The sequence below is a fragment of the Hevea brasiliensis genome, chromosome 14 (genome assembly GCF_030052815.1).
Source record: "Hevea brasiliensis isolate MT/VB/25A 57/8 chromosome 14, ASM3005281v1, whole genome shotgun sequence".
Taxonomy (NCBI): domain Eukaryota; kingdom Viridiplantae; phylum Streptophyta; class Magnoliopsida; order Malpighiales; family Euphorbiaceae; genus Hevea; species Hevea brasiliensis.
The window spans coordinates 86,924,002-86,943,826 of record NC_079506.1 but is presented as its reverse complement, the minus strand read 5'-3'; the positions used below and the strand labels follow the sequence as shown (position 1 = coordinate 86,943,826).

General features: G+C 32.4%; 4 protein-coding genes across 11 annotated transcripts; 2 read left to right on the top strand and 2 right to left on the bottom strand.

The window, feature by feature from the left end:
* The first annotated feature begins 1,129 nt into the window (after positions 1–1,129).
* On the top strand, positions 1,130–6,066 carry LOC110640965 (LIM domain-containing protein WLIM2b). Of its 4 annotated transcripts, none has more exons than XM_021792546.2 (6): positions 1,130–1,696; positions 2,121–2,319; positions 2,976–3,075; positions 3,174–3,208; positions 3,332–3,421; positions 5,619–6,066. In XM_021792546.2, the coding sequence occupies exons 2-6, from the start codon at positions 2,185–2,187 to the stop codon at positions 5,826–5,828; spliced, it is 570 nt and encodes a 189-aa protein (XP_021648238.2). In that variant the 5' UTR covers positions 1,130–1,696; positions 2,121–2,184; the 3' UTR covers positions 5,829–6,066. The 4 variants fall into 4 exon arrangements, with proteins under 4 accessions (XP_021648238.2, XP_021648237.2, XP_057989671.1 ...); XM_021792545.2 differs by having other exon boundaries at positions 2,118–2,319; XM_058133688.1 differs by lacking the exon at positions 1,130–1,696 and adding an exon at positions 1,893–1,930 and having other exon boundaries at positions 2,118–2,319.
* A 1,103-nt stretch (positions 6,067–7,169) lies between these two features.
* On the bottom strand, positions 7,170–9,478 carry LOC110640947 (uncharacterized). 4 transcript variants are annotated; one of them, XM_021792512.2, is made up of 3 exons: positions 9,333–9,478; positions 8,547–8,795; positions 7,170–7,612 (listed from the first exon to the last, which is right to left on the bottom strand). In XM_021792512.2, exon 2 carries the CDS (start codon positions 8,788–8,790, stop codon positions 8,557–8,559), a length of 234 nt encoding a protein of 77 aa, XP_021648204.2. In that variant the 5' UTR covers positions 8,791–8,795; positions 9,333–9,478; the 3' UTR covers positions 7,170–7,612; positions 8,547–8,556. The 4 variants fall into 4 exon arrangements, with proteins under 4 accessions (XP_021648204.2, XP_021648200.2, XP_021648201.2 ...); XM_021792508.2 differs by lacking the exon at positions 7,170–7,612 and adding an exon at positions 7,765–8,130; XM_021792509.2 differs by lacking the exon at positions 7,170–7,612 and adding an exon at positions 7,765–8,119.
* Positions 9,479–9,541: 63 nt separating this feature from the next.
* Positions 9,542–14,607, top strand: LOC110640946 (syntaxin-81). Of its 2 annotated transcripts, none has more exons than XM_021792504.2 (9): positions 9,542–9,667; positions 9,834–9,948; positions 10,079–10,167; positions 10,532–10,615; positions 10,783–10,887; positions 11,442–11,585; positions 12,379–12,621; positions 12,745–12,876; positions 14,147–14,607. In XM_021792504.2, the coding sequence occupies exons 3-9, from the start codon at positions 10,090–10,092 to the stop codon at positions 14,288–14,290; spliced, it is 930 nt and encodes a 309-aa protein (XP_021648196.2). In that variant the 5' UTR covers positions 9,542–9,667; positions 9,834–9,948; positions 10,079–10,089; the 3' UTR covers positions 14,291–14,607. The 2 variants fall into 2 exon arrangements, with proteins under 2 accessions (XP_021648196.2, XP_021648198.2); XM_021792506.2 differs by having other exon boundaries at positions 10,057–10,167.
* Positions 14,608–14,686: 79 nt separating this feature from the next.
* Positions 14,687–19,081, bottom strand: LOC110640945 (O-fucosyltransferase 19). Its single transcript, XM_058133686.1, has 8 exons — positions 18,393–19,081; positions 17,532–17,604; positions 17,356–17,426; positions 16,476–16,564; positions 16,268–16,400; positions 15,941–16,173; positions 15,345–15,821; positions 14,687–15,240 (listed from the first exon to the last, which is right to left on the bottom strand). The coding sequence occupies exons 1-8, from the start codon at positions 18,855–18,857 to the stop codon at positions 15,012–15,014; spliced, it is 1,770 nt and encodes a 589-aa protein (XP_057989669.1). The 5' UTR covers positions 18,858–19,081; the 3' UTR covers positions 14,687–15,011.
* Positions 19,082–19,825: the final 744 nt, after the last annotated feature.

Genomic DNA, 19,825 nt, shown 5'->3' with positions numbered 1-19,825 from the left:
GCCACTCATCCACCTTAATATTCTCATCTCTGCAACTCTTATCTTAAATGCATGCGACTCTTTCAGTGCCCAACACTCACTACCATATAACATAGCCGGTCGTATGACTGTACGGTAAAATTTTCCTTTTAATTTATTGGGAATCTTACGATCACATAAAACTCCCTTGGTACGTCTCTACTTCAACCATCCGGCTTTAATCCTATGACTAACATCCTCCTCACATCCTCCATCCACTTGAAGGACTGAGCCTAGATATTTAAAGTAATTACTTTTGGGCAATATCACTCCATTCAAACTAACTCTCCCTACCATTAGTTTGGCCTTCACTAAACCTGCAATGCATGTATTCTGTCTTCGTTCTACTTAACTTAAAACCCTTTGACTTTAAAGTACTTTTCCAAAGTTCTAGCTTTCTATTGACTCCTTCTCGTGTCTCATCTATCAGAACAATATCATCCGCAAACATCATGCACCAATGAATACTCTCTTGTATATGTTTCATCAGTTCATCTAAAACTAATATAAAAAGGTAAGGGCTTATGGCTGATCCTTGGTGTAATCTAATTTAGTTGCATCCTTTTTTATTAAACTTTTTAATTAGAATTCACATTTAAAACAACACAATTTTGATCGATTATAATTTTTTTTTAAAATTCCTTCAATATTTATTCTTCATTTTATTATAAAAAATATTATGCAATTGCAACATTGTCGATTCTCAACTTTCATAACCTTATCTTAATGGCATTTTTTTTTATAATGTGATTTGGTTTAATTTGCACCATCAATGTATGCAATTTATTCTATATTTAAATATAATAAAATCCATATTTTTAAATAGAATAGATTAGAAAAATAGAATAGATTAGAATATTTTTAAATTTTAATAAAATTATTAAAATTTAAAAATATAATTTTTTTATAAGAACAGATAATTAGTTTTCTATAATTTTTTTATAAGAACAGAAAATTAGTTTTCTTAAAAATTATTTAATTTTTATTTTTCATTAAGATTTGTTAACCGTCATGTTAGTCATTAATTTTAAATTTAATTAGTAATTTTTTTAATTAAGGATAAAATTATAAATTTGTTAAAACTTTAATTTTTTTTTATCATTTTTCTTAAAATGAGATTTTTTTTTTATTCACAAAAATATAATTTCAAGTCTGAGATCAAATCTGATGATTGCATTCAAGGGGCAATACAGAGTACAGAAATACACTTCTCTACGGCTCCGAGTAGGAGAGTGGAGATTTTAGAGAACGGCGAGAATTGAAGGTGTAAAATTCAACCCAAACAAACACAGAAGAACAAAGCCTCGCTATCTTTGAACCAGACAAACACATAGGAATAGAAATTTTGGTTAAGATTGTGGACCCAATTGCCTTCTACGCAACAATACATACATATTTCTCTCTCTCTCTCTCTCTCTCTCTCTCTCTCTCTCATCATCATCCACTTCTCTCCATCCCTTCGCTGCAAAAAGTACACAATCTCCTCTCTTCTTTCTATATATATCACTATACTTCCGTTTTTATTTTGTTCCTTAAAGACAGCTTAAGCCCTCTTCCACTCTCACTTTCATTTCATTAAATTTCCTCCTTTTTTTTGGGTGTCTTTCTCTTTCTTTGACTCCCAAATCGACTGTTTCAGCTCAAGTTTTCTTCTTCTTCTTCTTCTTCTTCCATTTTGGTAAGCACCTTGCTATTGACTTTTTTTTAATCTCATTGTCATGTTTTTTGCTATTTTCGGATCTTAACCCATTTTTGCTTGTGTGTTTTTTACTCCTATTGGATCAGCGAATTGGGATTTAGCTGAGTTGTTTTCATTTTTAAGTGCTTGCATTTTTCTTTCTTTTGGGTTCTCAGATCGGTAGCAAAAATTTTCTCTTGAGGTTTATACTTTATTGGTAATAACACCCAGATGGTAAAGATTGAAAATTTTACTTTCTTCGAGTTCCAAATGATGTCAATTTCAATTTAAAATCCATAACTTTTGATAATTTTCTCTTTTGGTTTTGTAAAATTTGTTGAGCAGTGAAGATTGTTTTAGAGAGAAAAATTTTATAGCAAAACTGATCTGTGTATTTATTTTTTTTACATTTTTTTATTAGTAGGTGATCTTGGTGAGGTAAAAGAGCAGTCAGATCTAAGACGTATACAGATTCTTCAGCAGCGACTATGTCTTTTACTGGCACCCAGCAGAAATGCAAGGCCTGTGAGAAGACTGTATATCCCATGGAACTTCTATCAGCAGACGGTGTTCCGTATCATAAGTCTTGCTTTAAGTGCTTTCACTGCAAAGGCACTTTAAAGGTACTAACATCTTAATCTTTGTCTTAGCTTATTTTTCTGCTTTCTTGTTAATGTAATGGTGAATATGGTTCATATCAACTTTGTCATTCTTCTTATCTTCTTCTATTTAAATAATTATCTATTTATTATTAATTATTTTAACTATATATTATTTAAATATAATTATTTCTAGTGTTATTTAGATATAATTTTTTAAATATATAAATATAAAATAAATAATTTCTTAAATATAAAATTTCAATAGAAAGATCATTTCGTCAAACAAAATAAAACAACACACTCCTAGAACCAAGTCGACCAAGTAGCCTATTAAGCTTTTAGGGTGTTTAATAACATTGATTGCGTGAAAGCACTTGTTGCTTGTTTGTTGAAGATCTCAGCCTATGCCGTTTAGGATGCTAGTGATTCCTGATTACACCTTATTTCTTTTTCTCTTTTATATCTCTATAAACCATTGAGAGATTAACTTGAGGGAGAAAGTTTATCATTGATAAGTGGCATTACCAACATTTGAGTTGATAGCATTTTCCAAGTTTTGGAACCAATATTTTGTTATAGGGAACTGTTCATATTATATACCCAGATTTGACAAGATGATTTATATATAGAGTATCTGTCTTTGAGCTTATTGGATTCTGTGAATCATATGTATTCAGCTAAGCAATTATTCCTCGATGGAGGGTGTACTCTACTGTAAGCCTCACTTTGAGCAGCTGTTCAAGGAGACGGGTAATTTCAACAAAAATTTTCAATCACGTAAGCATCTTACCTTTGCTAGGCTAAATTTTTGTATTCAATTCTAAAATCATTTTTGTTGTAACTTGTTTAATTGCAATTAATTTCATTTTCAACAGCTGCAAAGTCAGCTGAGAAGTTGACTCCTGAGCTGGTAAACATTCACTCAAACACTGAATATGTTTATATATATTTATCTATGATTAGTGTATTTCTGCACATGGGGCTGTGATATGTTGCCTGGAATTTGATTCTCAATAAATTGTTCTGGTTTCAGACAAGGTCACCTAGTAAAGCTGCTGGCATGTTTTCTGGGACGCAAGAAAAGTGTGCCACTTGTGGTAAAACTGCTTATCCACTTGAGAAGGTATGATTGGATGAAGATTTAAGTTCATATTCTATGATATCGTGCATATATTGTTGCCTGAAAGTTTTCACTGCTTCAGAATTCAAGTGCTTTACTTATTATGATTTTCTTCAGTTGATTTAGGCCGTCTCTTGAATTGCTAGCTTATGAAGTCAATACGAATGAAGTTTAACTAAGAAAAATTATTTTAAGACAAAATATTAGGTCTCATTTGAGAAGTCACAATGTTGGTGCGACACGAACATATACAGAGCTAGGCACAATATAACTTAATGCGTAACACCATTATGAGGAGAATTTGATCCCACATATTGATATTGTTAACTTGGTGAGAGGACTATTCATGAATCAATTTTTTTTAAAGAAATTTTTTAAGCAGTTCCTGTTTCTTTCTTTTTTTGGCGTTGTGTACGGGCTGTGTGTTGGTGTGTTGGTGTATATTTGGATGGGCAAGGGAAGAAATGGATTATCAGCTTTCAACAACAGCAACATTGAATAATACATCTCTTAATGACAATAAAAACATGCATATCCTTTATGATGTCAACCCATTGATTAAGGGCTACTCAAATTTAAAACAAAAGCAACAAGAAACAATATGTTAATTTGCTTAGAAGATCTGCAAACTGTTTAAGTTGTTCGACTATTTGGCAGATCAATGCTTTCAGTGTAAGCTCCAGTTCTCTGCCATGATTGGTGGAGGTGTTAATATCAGTCCTTTTCCTAGTAGATTCTTATGGTTCATTTATTTTTTAACATAGATGTAGGCATCCTAGGAAGTAAACTAGATCACAAGTTCCTTATACTTCTGCTAGAATCAGGATTGAATTTTAGTCATAGAATGTAATATGCAGGGAGCAAACCTTGGCACAACAGTAAGGTTGCTCTTCCAGTCACATGCTTGTTCACTGGGGATGCCTTTTGTAGAATGGAATATTTACCCCAAAAACTGCAGTTTGGTATTCCAAAGAATATGAGCAGTCTTTTTTTTTTTGGGTGCATTTAAGAATCTCAGAACTTAGAAGTCATTTTTGTAGTTTACATTGTTTGACTGCATTCAGCAGTCACCTGCATCAAGCCCACAGGAATCACTTCTATTAAACTTTGATTGCAACATATGATGCCTTGAGGAGATTTGCTTGCTTGTGGGTTCAAGTTGCAGCTACTTGTCTCTTACTGGGATTCATCTACCTCCCCACTCTAGGCTTTTAGAAAGTCTGCTTAGGCATTTACCAAGTATTAACTGGTCATCTGTCAAAGATTCCTGAATAGTTTCCTTCAAAGCAAGCATTAATCTGTTACCAAGATGCATTTCTATATTAACGTCCTGTTAATATATCTGTTAGTAAGACAGCTGTGTTTCGCTCTATTTTTTGTTATGTCTTACCATCTGTAAGAGGCTTGAGGGAAATGGATTGTTGAGAGATAGTTATATGTTATTACATTGTTAGTTAAGGGGGATTTCGCTAACTGCAGAAGGATATAAACAATTTACCTTCATCCCCATCTCTCTCTCTCTCTCTCTCTCTCTCTCTCCCTCTCTCTCTCTTTCTCAAATTGTTGTTTGTTTAACACACAGAAATAGTTTGTCCGGAAAATATTTTCTTCAGAAAACATTTCTAAAAAAATCTGAATAATTTTCTATTATTTGGTTATATTATAATAATGAAACCAAATGGAAATCAATTTGTGGCATTTTAATTAGATTAAAAAGGAATTCATTTCCTTCAACAAAGATTACTACGAGGACATTGGATTTACATGGACTCTTTTTGGTTTGAATGTATTTGAATAGAAGAGTAACCACACAAGAAATGGTGAATTCCACCTAGCACTAGCTACCAATGATAACTAATGAAAGCCAATGGCATGCTGCGGTGGTGGTCGATGATGGTGGATTATAGAATCTTTTATGAAATTGTTGCAGTCTGGCAAATGACTTTATTTTTGAAAGCCTTAAAGTCATTTTCCTTGAAAAAGGGAGAGAAAATGGAGAAAATTGCCTTTGATGAAATATTGTTTGTTAATCAACTTTGTTTGTGCACAAAAGTATTGGTGGCATGAAAGAAACGGTGGCTTATCTCAAAATCAAGATATATATTTATTTATTCATCTTTCTAGTGAGTTCCAGTTGTATACCATCTGAAAAATGTAGTTCATAATTGTAATGTGGGTTTGTTCTACCTAAAAACTACAGGTAACAGTGGAGAGCCAGGCCTATCACAAGTCATGTTTCAAATGCTCTCATGGTGGCTGTTCCATATCCCCATCAAATTATGCAGCCCTCGAGGGTGTTTTATATTGCAAACATCATTTCTCCCAACTTTTCAAGGAGAAAGGAAGCTACAATCATCTTATCAAGTCTGCATCAATGAAACGAGCTGCAGCTTCTGTGCCAGATGCCTGAATACCCCGTCCAAAATTTGAAATCTGTGTGTGTTGCTTTACTATTTTTCAGTGTGCTTTCCTTCGGATCCGACTTCCATTATGAGGAATTGGCAAAACTTCGTTTTGCCTCCTTTTTGGTTTTTGGTTCAATTTATTGGGCATATTGTTGTGTTTGATTGATGGATGGGATACACATTCCCACAATTGTAAAATGACCTTTATCTGCAAATGTGGAAGTTACACTACTTCATCTGCCATTTCTGGATTGTCACAAGTGAAGTGTTCATAATTTTATTCATGTTTTTCAGCTTCTAAGAAATGAAAATATCCATTATATATATAAATTTAATTTGATTTTGCTTATAGATGTGTTAGAGAAATGAATCATGTTAATCTTTCTCAATATGTAGCTTTCTTGGTAAACCACAATAATGCAAAGTAATTGAAATTCAGGTGATAGGCTAGGATTTTCTCAAAAATAGACATGTCATTCTTATCTTTGTAATGTCATTACCAAGAGTATATGTTATTAAAAATTCAATTACTGCAAGTCTAGAATTAAGAGAGAGGAAGGACAATTAGAGGGAAGGTCTTTCTAGATAAGATATGGAATGCATTGCAAGAGTCCTTCTCGACAATATTATCTAAGCGCATCAACGATAGTGAGCCGGCAAAATAAAATGAATTGAAACTTAATTAAACTAAACTTCAATTTAGTTTATTTTTAATTTTTTATCTAATTTAACTTAAAAATTTTACAATATTATTATTAAATGATAATCTTTTATATAAAATTCTTATTTATAATTTATTACAATTTATTTAATTATTTTCACTTCATATACATATAAAATACATTTATATATAGGCTTAAAAAATTAGTGCTTCAATTTTATAAGTTAATAGACTAAAGTGAATAATTAAAGAAAATTTTTTCATAATTTTTAATTTTCATATTCATTATAATTATAGTATGTTTTTTGGTATTTTTTTTTTTTTTTACTTTATAGATAGTCTATAGCAATTGAGATAAATGCAATTTTTAACAGTTAATAATAATTAAAATAGATTAAATTTTAAAATTAGATATCGCAATAAAAAAAAATAAGACATAGAAATTGAAAGGTTTTGACCAATTAAAATAAAAAGGAAAAGGAAAAAAAATCTATCAAATTAATTTTGATATCTATATATATCATAAACACTAGATGTTAAATTTATAGATCCTTGTACTTCAATTCCATTAACACTCAAATGTTATGATAGCTTGACGGATACCTCGTAGGTTGCAGCTATCATTACAAATAAGCAAGAAAAATTGCAGATGAAATATGTTGGCTACTAAATAACTATGGGGGAAATGCAAAGGAGATGGAATAGCCTGCCTGATTATAATACTGATCTAATTGTAGGGTCAGCCACGTTTGAATTGTTGGGGTAGGGGAAGGAGACTTGCTGGCTGTCCTCAGGGGATTGTATAATACATTTGTAGATAGCCTCACCCAAAAACTTTGAACAAGTAACATGGCAATGGTTTTGAAAATCTAGCGCCACAATCTACCTACCAATAACAAATTAGTTATCCTGAACCCTTTCAACCCGCAAATACAGATAACCGCTTGAACATAAAGGTGGTAGCAGCCATGTCCAACACCAATCATCATACATTTAGACCTTGGTTGAATCATTGTGTTTCTCAAGTAAAGCCAGTAAAGTTAATTAGCATTAATTGAAGAAGAGAACACCAATGACAACTTTGCCAAAGTTCAACACATGCTGGGTTTTTCAATCGCAGAAAGCTCACTGCACAAAGACAAACACTAACAGAATTAACACATATTCAGAAAGGTGAAGTCCAGGGTTAGCCACAAGCCTAGATGACCACGTCTTAAAAGCAGTAAGTGGCGTCTCATTCAGCCATCAGTAAGGATCGTCCTCACTTCAACACGCAGCAATTATCAAGAAAAATTATACTTCCACTGAATGCTGGCATACATACAAATTTAGGTTATGGCGCAGCAAAGTTTTCATATTTTAGGTCAATTTGTAAAACTTCTAAAAGAATACAAACACCATGTTATAAACTTTTCCCAAACACAAAATATTCTCATCTGCACAACTGATCATGTTTTTAAAGCTAGGGATACAACCTTAAACTCAATAATCATACAAACAAGAATTTCAACTGCCTTCTTTCTTGAATTTTCTATATGCTTTCGCCTTTCCAAAAGAATCTTCTTTTTGCAGACTCCTATAGTCAGAAGCAACTAAATGAACCCAGCAGGTGCAGCAAATAAAGCAAGCATCAAACTGCAAATGCCCTTTTTTTTTATAACAAAGAAACATACATTCATTCAATGTAAGTTAAAATATAGTAGGAAAAAAAAAAGCAACAGCACATTAGATCAAACTAAGGGGAATAAGCTCTCTGATACACAAATATGCATTTGTCCACTCTTGTTTCAAAAGGAAATCAGCCTATTTAAGGGTTGAACTTTGAAGCAAAGGCAATTAAAGATTAGCCAATAAAGGATGAGGAAAGGAAACCCATGAACTAGTTCATTACAAGGTGCAACCCCCTTTCTGTCCATATTTAACATCTTATATTTAACAAACCAGTCCCATTAAATGGGGTTACCCTCTCTGTGTTCCACTAACACTTGACATAATATCCATTCAGACAAAGCATAAGCTATTATTAAGCAGATATAAACACAAACATATGATCATTTATTACCTCAGTGGCATCATCCAGACACTAGCTTTACAGCAATGCAAATGGCATTCAGTATGATAAGAGGAACTCTCATGTACTGGGTTGCATAAATAAGCCCCATAAGCTGCCCCTTGAAAGACTTTGTTCGACCTCCGGATAGCTCAGAGAAGCTCCAACCTCTTGGTGCAAGGAACCGGTCTTCATTTAATATTGCTAGGGCATTTGCAAGAAGAAGACAGCCCTCCAGTAATGTCCACAAACCCATGTTCCCTGCATGATAAGTAACTCCCTAATTACTAACGGGTCGTTCTGTTGCATAACCTCCTGGAAATCAACAAATCTTACATATGATTTAGCAATGTTTTCCTTTCATTTTGATTTAAAACAAGCCACTGTATAAGAAATGCATTTATTAATTATAATCCAAATTGTCTCATAACTAAGTTACATCATTCAAACAGAATCTTCAACAGAATGACCGAACTGAAGCTAGTATCAACGACCCATTTCCATTAAACTGGCATAAAAGAGCAAATCACTAAGCAATTCTGTTTGCATCCAAGGAAAGGACATGAAATTAAAAAGAAATCAGAAATATGCATGAACCATTCAAGTAAAAGATACCCAGTCCAGATTTTCAAGTTTCTGAGCTAAAACTATGATAAACAGATAAAGGAAATCAGATAATGGAGGATTCGAAAATCAGATTTACATTTGCAAGAGAGACATGATTAAAGATGCTATGTTAAAGAAACTATAGGAGAATTAAAGACAAACTTGAAATGAAAGTGATTGGCTATAATCAACCTGCAGGGTTCCTGCTACTTGAATCGCAGAAGCGTTCCTTCCTGGAACCGGAGCAACTGAAGCGGTGAACAAGAACTGAAATCCTGAGTGTTGAAGTTGAAGTCTTTATTTAAGCAACCGTCAGATTCACTTTCCAGCAAAATAGATGGGCTTTTTCTTCTATTCGGGTTGGGCCAACCCATACAATTTGGACCCAGCTCTAGGTTGAACCGAAATAACCAATCCAATCTGACACAGTTCAGTTTCCCCACATCAATTCCAAGCAGAATTTATGAAGCAAAGCTGAGTTTGGTTGTTCCGTGGATCAAAATCCCCACATCAATTCCAAGGATCAGGTACCTTTTTGCTTCTCCTACTTCGTATGTTTCCTTTTTGTTGGGTGATAGTCAACCCATATTTATTTTATGAGCATTGATGTTATGTGTAGTTCGCGTCCTGCTTAATTAGATTTACAAAATAAAATTTTCATGGGCAGTTTGCATTTGCTTGTCCTTACTTTAGATTGAAATTTGGTATATCTTTTGGAGTTCAATTCCTCTGGGTACAAGCAATTCAAAATTAACTTTAGCAGATCTTTGTAAATGAGTTCAACAATTCGGCTTCCGACAATATACAGGTTGGTTTTCTTGTTTGTCTGTGATTTTGCCTTTATTCTCACTTGGGCTGCATAACTTGTTTATTTCTTTTAAATTTTATTTATCTGTGTGTTGGAATGGGCAATCAGTTGTGATGGTCTTTTCTGGTAGATGGTGAAACAATGACAAGAGTCAGAGACAGGACTGAGGACTTTAAAGATGCAGTGAGGAACACTGCTGTTTCTTTGGGGTACAATGAGGTAATCTTTTTTTTTTTTGTCCCTCTTTGAATTCCTTTCAATCCCTAATTTGATATTTTTAAGCTTCCAATTCCAAACTCTGTTGTGTGTGAATTTGCAGATTTTATTATGCTGATTTCTTTTATTGATTATTGCCTATTTGCACTCATCAGACCTCTCCTAACATTTTATTTGTATTTTTGGAAATTAGCTTAGCATACCTTTTTGTGTGTATACATTGGCAAATCATTTGTGGTGATGATCTTATTGGGTGATTACATGTGTGTGTATGGATGTGTGTAAACAGATGTTTGCAATTACCGTAGTGATTTCATAATGTTGTTTCTGATTTCTATTTTTCTGTGCGGTGTGTGTCCTTTGACAGTCCAAATTGGCAGCCATTTTGGCATCTTTCATTATTCATAAACCTCGACAGCACTTACCTTTTACCAAGGCTGCACTAACAACGGTATGTTGCTGTTGCCACAATACCATTCTGACTGCTAGAAGTGATTTGTGGAAATAATAATTGACATGCTGTCTGTGTTTTTTTTCTTTTTTTAGAAAAAGTGCTATTATTTTTATTTTTGAAAGAAATTGTGCAACATTAGTTATATGGATTTTTCTGGTTTTTAGCTCGAAAGCATTGGAACTTTGGAACAGTTTATAATAAAGCATCGGAAAGATTATGTGGATCCCCACCGAACCACTGAACAGGAGAGGGATAGTATTGAACATGAGGTAAGTTCTGGAACATATCTTGTCTGGGCCATTGTATTTGTAAACATCATTGATATACCACATAACAAACAAGTTGTTAATGTTTAATTGAGTTTGATCATATAAGTAAATATTCTTTGTTATGTGACTATTTTTGCTCTCTGACTTGGTTCTTAACTTTTCCAATCCTCTATTGCCTGGAAATGGAATTATCACATTAGCCCCTAATTGGGTGATAGCTTAGGGCATTGAAGTTTCTGGTTTCACATATTACTTGGGTGGATTCTTATAAGCCCAGATTGAATGCAAAAAATGTTTGCTTTGTCCAACCTTTTCTGAAAATATGGGAAGCCAACTATGATAAAATGTGTTCTTGTCATTGTACTGGCCTTTAAACGTTTATATTCTACATTTGCATAATTACTTTCTCTTCAATGGGATTGATCACACATTAATTTCCTAGCAAATTGCTATCTTTTGTCTACTTTAACTGAGTTTATAGTTTTGGTTTGGCCTTTTTGTCCCCTTTTTTTGATATTTGCTTATGCATTTTCTGCTGTGTCAAATTTTCACAGGTTATGGCATTTATCAAAGCATGTAAAGAACAAATTGATCTTCTTAAAAATAGCATAAATGATGAAGATGCAAACACTAAGGGTTGGCTTGGCATCAGAGGCGACAACTCCAATACTGACACTGTAGCACACAAACATGGGGTGGTGAGACTGCTTCTCTTAATTTTTTATTATGCTTATTGATTATATATAAGATATACTGGTGAAGGGCTGGAGTGTTTGCGTGCCTTGGCAAATCATCCCCTTTTTCCTCCCTTTTCCTATGATAACTGAGTATGAATGAAGATTGTTATTTTGTATAGATATGATTCTTCTATGTGTCACTTGTAGTAAGAATAAAATCCAATTATGGACTCTGAATTTTGATAGTAAATTGTAAAATAAGTATAGTAAAATGGATAATTGCTTGAAATAAGTGTTATTGTGAGGTTCAGTTATAACTCATTTGACTAAATTTAGATTAAGATTTGGGCTTCTTCCTTATTGAGAATCATTTAGGCCATCATATGCCTACTGAATTACTGATGTACACATGCATAGAGGAGGGTGAGGCTGCATATTGGAAATCTGTGGCTTGCCATTTTGATGCTGCCTGAAGGGCATTCACACATGGACTAGCCTGGCAAGTATTTGTCTTAACTGGATATTTTACTCCTGAAAATCAGGACTTGGCTTGCCTTAAATGTAACTGGCATATGCAAATGTCCAATAATCCCAGGTTCAATTATGGTTGTTACCTTGATAACTGTATGATTGCTTGTGTACTCGTTATTAATTGAAGGGAATAGCTTGTACTTCTATGTGTTGTCTGACGCAAACCCTCTTCTTTTTCATCATAGTTACTTGTCTTTATTAAAGTCTTTCTTGAGCTAAATTTTATTACAGAAAGGCCTTTTTTGCTGATTTAATTTACTGTTATGCTACTTTGTAACTGCAGGTTTTGATTCTAAGTGAGAAACTCCATTCAGTAACAGCGCAGTTTGATCAACTAAGAGCCATACGGTTCCAAGATGCTATTAATAAAAGGATGCCAAGAAGAAAACCTAACCGGGTTGCAAATTCAAGTTCCGCAGATTCATCTAAAATGAACAATTCAGAGCTTGGGGATACTAATGAAATTCAATCAGAGCCTCTTAGAGTTCAGCAGCAATTATTGGATGATGAAACTCGTGCACTTCAGGTAATCTGCTTATTTGTTGTTTGGTGAGATTTTTGCAACCTTTCTAACATCTGGTCCTCCATAGTTCTCACTTGATCTTTGAGCACCTTGTTGACACTGACTGCTTCTTTATTTGTGATGCAGGTAGAGTTGTCTAGTCTTCTAGATGCAGCTCAACAAACTGAAACTAAAATGGTTGAAATGTCTGCATTGAATCATCTAATGTCCACACATGTTCTACAACAAGCACAGCAGATAGAGCTTCTGTATGAACAGGTCAGGAATTTATCCATCATGGTTATATTTGCTGCTTCTGTTATCTTGCTAGAATTTTTGCAATGCTATTAACCTTATATAAACTATTTATCTTTATTACTTCCTGACTGGAATATCATTGCTCAAGACAATGAATTGTGAGCAGAATGCCATTTTCATTGTAAATCTAGGGCCACAAAGAAATACAAAAAATCGTTCAATGTCATTTAAGTTTCTCTTTTGCCTCTACATCATTGCTTCCTAGCTGTTTGGTTTATATAAAGTAATGTACTAACTTATCATGGACTCAAATTACCAGAGGAGGTATGCAGTCATGTTGCATGAGCGCCTATCTGTTGCTGCATTACCTTAATATGGCAACCATAGCACGATGACAGTAGGACATTTCTACCTCTCGTTTTTGGTATTCAGGAGAACATAAAACGCAGTTATCATGTTACACTGAAAATTTTGAAATTTCTGGCCATGATTTTTGAGCATGTTTGGTAGAATGAAATGGAACATAATGGAATGCAAGAATGCAACAAAACCAAAAAGTCAATAGAAGAATAAACTAGAGATGCATTTCATTACAGTACATTCAAATACTCCATTATGCTCCATTAGATTCTTCAAGTTATCAAGCATGCATTTTGGTGATTATAAGATATGATAAGGCTGTGCGCAAGAAAATTTATTCTTCTTAGTTAAATTTCAGGTCGGATATTTCCTATTTTGGAATGGATGTTTTAGTAATCAGGCTATATTCTGCAACAATTGGTTGAGTTAATCCTATTTAGTTTAGGATTTGAGTAATTTGGTGTCACTAGGAGGGGAATTGTATAAATAGGGTTGTAATGCCCAGTAGCAGCAGATTAAGGCTCTATCTGTTTTTGCATTAATGTTTTAGAATCTCTGGACTGTTTCCAATTTTCTCATTCCTCCTTTTATTTCTTTAAATCAAGTTTCCTTTCGCGCTTGCAAATTATGCTGCTGTTCCAAGATTCTGTTTGTTTAATTCTCCACAATCAGGTTTCAGTACTAAAAAATATTCCTTGTTAAATTCAGGTTTCTAGATCTGAATTTTCTTGATGTTTTAAATCCCTAATCAGTTGAACTTGGGCACATTTCATAGAGTAATTGAAAACCTACTTTACTGGGCGAACAGCTTGTATCTGGTTGTTAATAATTGTTTTTTTTTTTTTTTTTTCTGAGTGTTCAATTTATATGCAATTTATAATCTTTTCTAATTGCCTTCCTTTTTTTGGTTGCTATATATTCCTTACAACAGGCAGTTGAAGCTACAAAGAATGTTGAGCTTGGTAACAAAGAGTTGTCTCAAGCTATACAGCGGAATAGCAGTAGCAGGACCTTTCTCTTGCTTTTTCTGTTTGTACTTACATTTTCAATCCTCTTTCTTGATTGGTATAGTTAGATGGATCATCCTACCATTCCCATATCATGTACACTTAGGCGAGTGCTTAGCTTTGTGGCTTTGATAGATGACGGGAAAAAAACAAAGATAGATTGAAATTTGAGAAAATTGGTTTGGGTTAATAGTTTCTAGTAAATGTTGAAATGGAAAACCTTATTCTTGTTGCTATGAATCTCATTTTGCTGGTCTACATGTATTTTTTCAGTGAACATTTTGTTAAGCTACCCAGTCATTTTGGCTGAGAGGATTGTTTGAGAATTGTGTATGGAGGATGAATGATTGGATTATTTTTCAATTTACTTGAAATTTTCATTGAACATCGATTCTCAGTTAAATTTTCTGTAACAGAAGGAAAGAAGCAGAAAGAGTCACAAACAGTTGAAATTGGATCAGTGATTCAATAAGATCAGCTATCAAACGGTTAAAATTGAATCTGTGAATTAAAGGTACATTTACTTTTTGGTGTTGCAAACAAAGTTGTAATCTCGCTTTCTTTCCTTCTTAGGTTGAGGCTTGAGTTATATTTTTATTGAGTGCTGGCTAGAGCTTCAAAATCAATGTACATAATGTACACTTCTCGACACTCAGTATGCACACCACATCTTGAACAATCTAACCTCCAAAGCAAAACTAAAGAGCACAAAACATTCCTCTAAATTTCTCTGATCATTTGTATTGCACAATCCTATAATCCTCGGTAAAGTTAGATTGGCTATTCATCCTATTTTATCAAGTTTATTGTCTGCAAGATCCTTGGTCTTGACTTGTCACATATACAACCTGGAAAAGGGTTTGCATAAAAATTTTCCTCATGTCTTGGGGATTCTCCAGGCAATCTACGAGTAGGAGCTCCAATTCTATTTCTGTGCAACTTCCTAACTTCAGATGAAAATTTGTTCCAAGATATCATACCATTGTCTAATCTGTCTATCAGTCTTACAAAATTTAATCTGCAAAACATAAAGCAAACATTCATTCAAAAAAAAATAATGCATTTAAGATCAAAAATTGACAAAGATCTGACATTATAGCCAGGTCATATAAGCATACGTACTTGTCGGGGATGATGGTTTTTCGAAAACCTTCAAATCTTCTGTGACCTGTGACTGCCTTGGCCATATTTCCATCATAGCTGTAAATAAAAACATTGCTTTCAACTGCTACAATATAATCCAGGGCTGCAAGTTGATTCTGACAATTTTTGAAAGGTTTCAATTCCTCCTCTGATGCCAGAGTGAAATGAGTGTATATATTTGGATACTTAGCTTCTAGTGCTTTAATCCCATTTTGCCCATAAATTTTCCCTGCAACTATATAAATCTTTGTATCATAAGGAAACCCCATTGCCTCAAGAAACACAGTAATCTCTCTTGGAGTCATAGGGCATAATCCTTCAAGTCTCCTTTGTGTACCATTGATATTTTTTTCCTTCCAATGCTTTACTTTAATCCTCATTCTCCTCAACTCTCTATCCTCAGCTTTTGTAAGATTATGACTGCAGCCTGTAAAAGCAAGCATGTCCTTTTCGTATCTGCAATTGATATTTTTACTAATCAGTAAGACAGACTAACAAAAACCCAGAAACTATATCATCAACTAATGAGCTGTAGCTCAATAGTACTACAACCATCTCCAGTACTGTTAATTTACCTTAGATGAAGAGCTATATATGGCTCACCATTGTTCTTGAGTCTGTCAACTAGTTTCCTTCCCAAATCTTCAATTTCTTTGGTGAATCTTAAAGCTTCATACATTGCTCGACATCGAAGTCGTTGAATCGATGCAGCAACACCATTGTTAGCAAGGCGAGAATCTGAGTGTGTAAATTTAATCACTCTATGCCCTTTTAATAAGGAAACAATGTTCTTCCTGTAATAACTAGGCTGCAAAAATAATCAAATCAACCATTTTAGAGTACAATTATAATAGAATAAACTCAAAAATAATCTGTGAAGTTTCAGGTACAGAAAAGCATACCTTGGACCAAGATACGGGAGGTTTCTGCAATGGCTCTACTGATGCATATTGTTCTGGAACAGACTCCACAACTTCAATATCATCTTTCAAAACTTCAATGAAGTGCTTCCAATCAAAGATGTCTTTAAAATCACTGAATATCAAATTTGTTAAAAATAATTTTATTTTTTACTTGCATAGTAATTAAACCAAAAATTTCTTTACACACCTGGAATCTGTCCAGAAGGAAGAGTTATCCAAAGAAGGAAGAACCAAAGTGGCATTCATAATTTTGACTATAGCAACCATGTCACTTATCTGAAATCCAAAAAATGGAACAAAAAAAAATCATAATTATAATCATCAATTGCTTGATCTTAATCAAATTAGAGACAACAAATTTTAATCCAACTCGTCAATTTGATTTAACTTAAATCCATATGTTATTCGTTTAAATATGCGTAAAATTTGAAATAACTCAAATTTGAATGACCTACAAAAATTAAAGATAAATCTGACGATTTATATGACTTGACTCAAAGCTGGCCCATTTGATTTAATCCGATCAACTTAAATTTTAATTAATAATTAAATAAATAAATTTTTTTAAAATAAATTAAAATTTTGATAAAAATGGTTTGCAATCCATGAAGTTATTCGAATTTAACTCAAAATTTTATTTATATAGCGATATGATGGATAATTCAAATTAACATGTAACTCGAAATAATTTATTAAAAGAAAACCGAAAAACTGTGAAGCGATGTTCGGCAATAATTTTTAAAGTAGTGTTTAATATTTTAATTTAGTTAAAATATTTTTTTTTATATTGTTTGGTGACATAATATTTAAACTAGTTTTTAGAGGGTAAAAGAGTAATTTATGAAAAGTTATCTTCTTAACTTTTAGATGTTAAAGAAGCATTTGAATAGAGTCAATAAGATAATATAATAGTTAATCCAACTATTTTTATCGAACACTTTCACTTTAAATTATTATATAAACAGTTAACCACTAATAGCTAATAAAATAATTGATAACTACTGAAACAGCTAACAGATAGAACAGCTAATATTATCGAACATGTATAAAGTTTAAGGTATGTTTACCCCTGTTTTCATTTGATTCAATCCGCCATTTGCACGAACTAGAACATAGCCATTTGTGGCCTTTGCAATCCCTAAAAATTACTTGAAAGTTACAAAAACCAAGTAAATGGTAGTTAAAGAAAAAAAAAAGTAACAATTTATTAATTAATGGAATGTAAAATAATGCAAATACATACTTTTTTCACTTGTAGATCTGTTAATACATTTGCAGAAGCTGTCACTGTTGGGCTTCTTCCATATTTCTGGATTCTGAGAATGAAATTAAATTGGGTTATCATAATGAAAATAATTTTAAAATGTATTTATTCTACACATAACATTTAGTTTTAATTATTTATTTTGATAAATCTTATGTAAATTTTATCATAATTAATAATTATAATAAATTTACTAAATAATGTATCCTGACAATGACACATCAATTATTGCATCAATTATTAAAAAAAACAACCTTTTAATAACTATTACTATTTAAAATTTATATTAAAAAAACAAAATTAGATGGCTGATCATGTTGCATACCCTACTTGATTGTGTATACAAAGTTGTACACGTTTCTACAACGTGTTACATGTACTTCCCTATTTTTAGCTCCTTTTATCTTGATGTGCTCTTCCATATATAGCCAAATCTCTGCATCTCTTTAATTAGTCATTAAGGCTCCGTTTCTATGGAAAATATTTTCAAAGGAAATGTTTTCTAAGAAAATATTTTAATTATAGTATTAAATTAATAGTATATATTTATATTATATATGTATAAATATTTTTATATTTTAATAAAGTCAATAAAATTTGAAAATTGGCTTTTTCTGTTGCAGTCATTTTATTAACTATTTTCAGATAAAATCCAATTTAAATCAACTTAAAAAGGTTAAAATTATAAAATAAAATCAAAAATAAAAAAAAAGGGAATAATAATTATGTTTATCCTGCAAGATTTTACAATAATGAAAGATATTTAAAAAATCATTATATGCATCACAATTTCTTGGATTATATTCAAGAATGTCCAAGTAGAAGAGTTTTTAGTCTAACCGGTATGATCTGCAGGGATGATGATGATGATGATGATGATGATGATGATGATGGTGATGAAGATGATGAAGACGGTGTCTTCTTGGATTCACGATGTCCATAATTTCTTTCCTTCACAACATTGTTCACAGCTGAATGATCATCCACAACTACTGTTGGGTGAATAATCAAATGAGCTTTCTCCGATTTCTGCAAGTGCAATGTATTTAGCAATGCAACCTTGGAGAACATCGTCAGAAAAGCTAGAACCATCAAGCTCACAAACATCCATCGCCCCAGAATCTTCCCCGGCCGCAACTGTTCCGGCAAGTATTGATGAGCCTTCTTATGCAAGAACGTTCCCTGGTTTCGCACGCACGTGGTTCCTGACGATCCTCCATCTTGTGATTCTATCGACTCTATCACTCGTCTCCTCGTCACGTATGCAGAGCTGGTGCTGCATGAGTTCTCTGAAGAGCCTGACATGGCTAATTAACGATAACCCAGAAAGATAAATGGATAGATAGTGAGATTATGGGATTGTTGTGTGCACTTTCATTGTTAATAATGGGAGCGAAGTAGAAGGCGAAAGAGACTCTTTTGTTCTAATTTAATTAGTGTGAGTTTTGGGGTTTCAATTAAATGTTTAATCAACCATCAATTTGTTAGACAATAAGCACTTCTAATTATATAATTATTAATTAAGCTAGCTTTATTCTGATGGTTAATTTATTGTGAATTTTTGGCCCATGGCAACCCCATTAATCTATTCCTTAATTGTATTTTTATTTCTTATGATCAAGATTTGATTTTTTTAATCTTGCATTATGAAACAAATAGTTGATTATTGAACTACTAATTTAATTGCTAAAAAAATATAAATATGCACCCACGTGTTTAAAACATGTGCATTGCATATATATCAAATAATTTGTAACATATAATTACTTTTATTTCTAAAAATAGAAATAATGCGATGCAAGAAATTAAACTTATTATGCTACGATTCAAATATTTTAATTTTAATAATTTAGATAAATTTTTAAAATTGGGTGTAATATTATTATAAGCTGATCAAATTGGATTAAAAAATAATAATTTATTAATTAAAAATTGTAATTCTCTTTTTTTTCCTCGATATTATTTTTCTCTCTTTATTTATTATTTATTGCATGTGAAATCTCTTTCAAAAGCTGAGAAGATGTTAAAATTAGACTTTTTACACAAATTAATAGTGCATTGACAAAAAAAAAATTAATTAAAATAAATCACTCATAATAAATCTATCTAAATCTTAATAAAATCTAGTGGCTTATGAAAAATACTAATTAAGAGGATATCTAAATTCATATAATAAAAAAAATTATATTAGTAGGAAAAAAATTTCAATTTGAATAGATTTAAAATTTTATGATAATATTAATTATTTTTTATATATAAATTTAACAATTCAC

Coding starts and splice junctions, on each gene's coding strand:
- LOC110640945 (XM_058133686.1), bottom strand. CDS start 18,857: ATGTCAGGCTCTTCAGAGAACTCATGCAGCACCAGCTCTGCATACGTG. Junction 17,427..17,531: donor CAGATCTACAAGTGAAAAAA/GTATGTATTTGC, acceptor AGTAATTTTTAG/GGATTGCAAAGGCCACAAAT. Junction 15,822..15,940: donor TATATAGCTCTTCATCTAAG/GTAAATTAACAG, acceptor TATCAATTGCAG/ATACGAAAAGGACATGCTTG.
- LOC110640947 (XM_021792512.2), bottom strand. CDS start 8,790: ATGGGTTTGTGGACATTACTGGAGGGCTGTCTTCTTCTTGCAAATGCC.
- LOC110640965 (XM_021792546.2), top strand. CDS start 2,185: ATGTCTTTTACTGGCACCCAGCAGAAATGCAAGGCCTGTGAGAAGACT. Junction 3,076..3,173: donor CAACAAAAATTTTCAATCAC/GTAAGCATCTTA, acceptor CATTTTCAACAG/CTGCAAAGTCAGCTGAGAAG. Junction 3,209..3,331: donor AGAAGTTGACTCCTGAGCTG/GTAAACATTCAC, acceptor TTCTGGTTTCAG/ACAAGGTCACCTAGTAAAGC.
- LOC110640946 (XM_021792504.2), top strand. CDS start 10,090: ATGACAAGAGTCAGAGACAGGACTGAGGACTTTAAAGATGCAGTGAGG. Junction 11,586..12,378: donor TAGCACACAAACATGGGGTG/GTGAGACTGCTT, acceptor TTGTAACTGCAG/GTTTTGATTCTAAGTGAGAA. Junction 12,622..12,744: donor ATGAAACTCGTGCACTTCAG/GTAATCTGCTTA, acceptor TTTGTGATGCAG/GTAGAGTTGTCTAGTCTTCT.